This window comes from Hyposmocoma kahamanoa, unplaced genomic scaffold (assembly GCF_003589595.1).
Source record: "Hyposmocoma kahamanoa isolate Upper Pololo Valley unplaced genomic scaffold, ASM358959v1 94945, whole genome shotgun sequence".
Lineage (NCBI taxonomy): Eukaryota > Metazoa > Arthropoda > Insecta > Lepidoptera > Cosmopterigidae > Hyposmocoma > Hyposmocoma kahamanoa.
This window is the reverse complement of record NW_020654965.1, coordinates 1,108-6,600: the sequence shown is the minus strand read 5'-3', so window position 1 is coordinate 6,600 and position 5,493 is coordinate 1,108. Positions and strand designations below refer to the sequence as shown.

General features: G+C 40.5%; 1 protein-coding gene across 1 annotated transcript; it reads left to right on the top strand.

The window, feature by feature from the left end:
• The first annotated feature begins 3,758 nt into the window (after positions 1 to 3,758).
• LOC113238105 lies at positions 3,759 to 4,784 on the top strand. Its single transcript, XM_026474826.1, has 4 exons — positions 3,759 to 4,130; positions 4,211 to 4,328; positions 4,404 to 4,553; positions 4,621 to 4,784. Exons 1-4 carry the CDS (start codon positions 3,759 to 3,761, stop codon positions 4,731 to 4,733), a joined length of 753 nt encoding a protein of 250 aa, XP_026330611.1. The 3' UTR covers positions 4,734 to 4,784.
• Positions 4,785 to 5,493: the final 709 nt, after the last annotated feature.

The following is a 5,493-nucleotide window of genomic DNA, read 5'->3' as shown; positions in this document are numbered from 1 at the left end:
TTCCTAAACGATTAAACATTGCGCGAAAAAGTCAGAGATATTATATCTAATTTCGCCATATTGCAATTTCGATAGTTTATATTTTGTAAGCCATTAAACTTGAAATCTATTAGTATTAAGAGAATTGCGTCTTATGTTTGTAACGCTTTAGTAATTTGGTTTTAAAAGAGCATTACTAAGAAAACTGTCATAGACTATAAATTATCTAAAATCTGTCTACAACACTAAATAAAAACTATCTACATTCTACAAATGGTCTTGTAGCATTCTAGAAGGGTCACTTGAGAAAAAAGTTAAGAATCACTCTTAACACTACCTATAGATAGTTTCTCAAAGCACTCTTGTGATCTACTAATAAAGTTATGACAACTTTTACTTTAAATTATCTAGAAACCTTCTTCGAGATATCTTGAGGGAATTTGACCTCTTAAAACATTCAATCGAATTAAATTCCATTAGATATCTTACAGTATATATTTGGATATGGGTATGCTGCTTGGGCGGCGTCCACCTCCTTCTGCAAGGCGTTCCACTCTAACGCCACTGCATCTACACCCTAAGCAGTGCAGCCCCGCCAGAGTCGCGGAGGACAGGACTAGCTGTAACGACACACCGACACGTCTCTCCCCCGCGACCTTCCTCCCAGTGCGCATCCTCCTCCTCGGGCTGGCCTATCACCATCGGTCGGCCCCGTAGGTTCAGCTTAGCTTCACCGTGTGATGAAATCGACCACGGCTACTAGAGCCCACCCGCCACGACAAGGCGGAAACCCTGTCACTCCTAAACCAACCTCTCTAAAATATGCAGCATTCTGAAGTATTTTACTTTCTTAATATTTTATTTCTTAATTCAATTTTTAGTGGTCTAATATTTCCTCTTTTTCCTACTAAAGCTGTCTCGTCTATGTATAGGATATTTTTTAATATTGTATAGATTATATTATATTCTTATTATCATCATTGACTTCAAGAGAATAGAGGAACAATGGCTAAATTCATAACGAACAGAAAGGTCAAGGCGAAAACGTTGCTATGGATATAAATGAAGACCAATGAAAAGACGTCAGGTTACGTGAAGTAGATTGTGACGGTTAGTAATAATTATAAAGGTTAAATACATAGGACGCATTATAAGTTTCCGGAACAGGGAACTTACATAAACAATATTTAAAAGGTAATTACAACATTTGAAAATGGAAATCTTTGACTGTAGAATACATGGATTTAACTCGCGAAAATTTTCGTAGTATGATTTCCTACGACTTTAAGTGTAATTTAACAGTTCAGCGGAGCTTCACTCGGCTTCAAACTTGTTTTGGCGATGAAGTACTATGCAGGACGACTATTTATAGCTGGTTTGCAGAATTCAAACGCGGTCGTGTGAATCTCAGTGACGAATTTCGTGATGGTCGCCCGTCCATTGCTATGAACAACAAAAACATCGATTCTGTGCGCCGTGTGATCAAAACAGACAAGCATGTGACATACCATGAGATTCGGGTATCTTTAGGCGTAGGTATGAGTCAAATACAATCAATACAACATTTGGGTGTGAAAAAGCTGTGCTCTCGGTGAATCCCACACAATTTGAGTGACGCTCAAAAAACGGGTCACTTGGTGCAATGCCGTTCTTACCAGATTCATCGAAGGGGCGTCAAATTTGGTGTGAGATATAGTAATAGGTGACGAAACATAGATCTATAGTTAAAATCCCAAAACAAAGCAGCAATCGAGCGTGTGGGTCTTTCGAGATGAGCCAAAACCAACCAAAGTGGCGCGCGTGCACAGTGCGTCTAAGCGGATTATTGCTTCTTTCTTTAATAAAACTGGACACGTGGCTACTGTTGCTTTGGAGAATCGTTGTACCGCAAATAGTGATTGGTACACGACCATTTGTTTGCCGGAAGTTATTGACAAACTCCGTAAAAATAACCGTAAACGCCGTATCATCTTGCATCACGATAATGTCAGTTCTCACACGGCAAGACAGGCAAATGAATTTTTGAAGGTGAACAACGTTGAGTTTATTCATTTCCAAAAATTAAGAACCAGTTACGCAGTCAACGATTGTCATCACCTGAAGAGGTTGTCGAAGAGTATGACAAATATGTTTCAGAGATTGTCACGGAGGTGTGGCATAAATGTTTTCGAAATTGGTTCATTCGTATGAAAAGGTGCATTAACGTTAACGGAGAATATTTTGAGAAACAAAAAATTAATTTCTGACCATTTATAGTATTTTTTTCTTATTCATTCCGAAAACTTCTAGTGCGCCCCTCGTGTAATATACATAACTACCTATTAAAATGTATTCAAAGAGAGAGGTGTAGTGGACAAAGGAATAAAGGTCGCCGTGTTTCGCCCGTTCCTCCTTCACTATGGCGCTAGATGTCGGGGTGGACGGACGTGTCGCATGCGCTCGTCAAAAAATTAAACGCTCAATATAGTGCGACGAAATTGAAGGAGGAGGAAGTTACAACATTTTTATGAATATATATAGATAATAATATAACATGGGAAAACGTATAGAAATCTTGTGTATGAGAATAAATAGATTTGCATACGCTTTGTGGGGACAGTCTACAGTTGTAGACCTAGATGCATTACTTAATGGATTGCCAATATTATATCTATGCTTACCACTGATATGTAGTCTCAGTCATAAGGTACAGGATTCTGTTCTGGAGTAATGCCAAACGAAGTGCGGACGTGATGATTGCGCAAAGAAGGTGTATTCGGGTAATTTGTGGCTTGCGCCTCGTGGACAGCTATATACCACACTTTCAAAAACTAACATTATTAACAATTACTTCAATATACACATTTGAAACGGTTCTTTTTATTCGGAGAAATCCACACTCATCAGCAAAGTGGAAAATACACGAAGACGTAATAAATGGAAACTAGTTGTCTGTAAGACTACCCTCTTCCATGATAATAATTTGTGCGATGACGCCATAGCTATACAATAAGCTGCCTAGTTATAATATACTTGAGACTAACGACAATGCCAATTTTGAAAAGATTATTTAATTTATTGACTAGGACAGCATAGTATAAAGTCAGCGATTACTTACAAGAACATAGAATGAGAGTTAACTACCACAAAATAATGACATTAATGTAATTAAGAATTTAAATTAAGTTTTGACAATTTGTAATAAAAATGTAGTATATATACCTACTATATATACTAAATATTTAGTATATATTAATTTCACAGTATACTGTATACTGTTAAATTAATTTAATTACGTAAATTGTATGTCGAATTTGGCAATACGTACTGACACAACATTGTTAAATAAGACCTTATAGACGTGCGTACAGAACAAATAATTTTATTTTATTTGATTTGACATTACAACTGTATTTTTGACGTATGTACGACACCTATTCAGTTTATTATCTGAAGGTTGGTAGCACATTCCTTACTCTTGGAAATAAATTTTCAGTTTCGAAGTTCCGCATCTTATCTACGGAGTATTTAAATTCCTCTTTCATGACTACAATGAAGTGCGGTTTAGTATTGACCAAAACCAAAAGCTACTAACATTAAAAAAAAAATTGTAGTTTATGGATAAATTATTGATAAATCTTAATTTATTTTGTGCGTGCAGTCATGAAGTAAATTTATTACATCTCATTAACGTGCTTAATCAATCCGTTGTTATCGAAAATAATTATGCGTAAGCTATAAAAAAATTGAAAATTAAAAAATCCACATAAAACCGTGTTCCGCTGTTAAAATATTTGAAAATGAGTCAAGAGGAGCCTACTCCGGGCGACGGCCTTAGTGCGCCGGCCCCCATCCCCGATGTTCCAGTCGTGGACCCAGTTTCAGTTTCCAAAACGAAGTCAACGCCTGAGGGGCACACGGAGGTGGCGGCTCCGATGGGATCGGCAGGAGACGCAGCCGACCAGATTATGGAGGGCCCGAAGCCAGTGCCGCTGCCGCCACCACCGATCATCGATAACCTCAAGTACTACTCCAAACAGCATGCTAAGCTGTTTGGGCGGGGTAAACTAGACCAGCATGGCCGCAAGTTCCCCATAGAGGCCGCCGTGCGTAAGCTGAAGCAGCGAGGGCGCGCGCGCTTTGTACTCGAACGGACCTGGTATTCGCCGCTGGTGAGCAGTGAGAGCTGAGTCCACCTTTTCTTAACGCTGATGACCAACAGGGACGCAACTCACGAGACTCCTTTGTGCAGTGCCCCCACGACCGCGGCGTTGGCGAAATGAGGAGCGTGCCTCTGCCCAAGTGTCTGTGCCCCTTCGCTGCGTGTATCTGCTGCGGTGGTATACGGCCGCCACGGGATATTCCCTTGGGTGAGTGGGATTCTGGGAGCTGTCAGTGCCGCGTACACAAGCCGTTCGGGATGCTCTAGCCAACTATGGTAACAGCGCTGGGAGCGGACACGACCGGTATTGTGCCAAAGAAGCGGCTGCTGGGAGGTGCGCTACTGCGTACGCGCGCGAACTTGTATCTCAACCGGCTGCTTGTAGCGGCCGAGGACGCGGCTCGCTACACTGACCGGCCCGCCGTCGAAGACCGTGAGTACTCGCCTTCATCTCTGCCTGTGCCCCTGCGTGTGCTCTCTATCTCGTGTGTGTGTTACAGTCGTGCAGCTGGCGCCAGTCTACTGCCTGGCGGACTCGATCCCACACTTTACGTGCTACAGAGACCTCGACTTCCAGTACGTAATCGAATTGCACACAAATCGCCGTCGATAGCCGGTTTTTGTTTGTAAAAAGAGGTTACCAACTCAGTCTATAACCTTAAATTCAACCAAACTCTTATTCGTATTAAATGTACGAATAAGTTAGAGGAATGCCATTTAAAAAAACAAATTCTTGTTGCAACATACGTCGCCTCAGGTCTTGAATCGTACTGCTGCTACATAGAGTGTTTATTAACTCTGCAACGAAAATACGATTCATGCCATGCCTCGCGCATGTCGCGCAGACAGCACACGCTATTAATATCAAGGGCGAGATTGAGAGGTACACACGGTTTAAGGTTTAAAAAGAAAGTGCTCTACTGTTAATTTTTTTCATTTATTTATTTATTCAAAAGTATACAATGTCACCCAAAGCACTCACAATGCTATGTACAATCATAAGTACAAGTCAATACCTACATAACTTATAATGTATAGAAAATAAGAAATTAAATAATAATAATGAATACTGTTAAGCACATTCTATGATCATGTCAAATAGTTATTCAAAAAACATTCCAAATTATTATATTAGTTTCGGTAAGAAGTCGATGAGCACATCGGCACCGAAGACCTCGTCCGCTCTTGCCTTGTATTGAGCAAGGCAAGAACTCGAGGCGTGGGAGTCGTGGGCGTGGTTCGTGCGGACAGTTAAAGTCAGCGTCGAATACCTGATTGCGTATAATTTTGAGGCACAAACAAAAGTACAGATAGAAGTACTATTGGGCTATCTATGTCACTTCTAAGAATCTTACTGGAATAATGGATTTCGT

Bases quoted from the DNA above. Each gene is read 5' to 3' on its own strand.
- LOC113238105 (XM_026474826.1), top strand. From the start codon at position 3,759: ATGAGTCAAGAGGAGCCTACTCCGGGCGACGGCCTTAGTGCGCCGGCC. The intron at 4,131-4,210 runs GTGAGCAGTGAG...TCCTTTGTGCAG, and splicing joins GGACCTGGTATTCGCCGCTG to TGCCCCCACGACCGCGGCGT. The intron at 4,554-4,620 runs GTGAGTACTCGC...TGTGTGTTACAG, and splicing joins CCGGCCCGCCGTCGAAGACC to TCGTGCAGCTGGCGCCAGTC.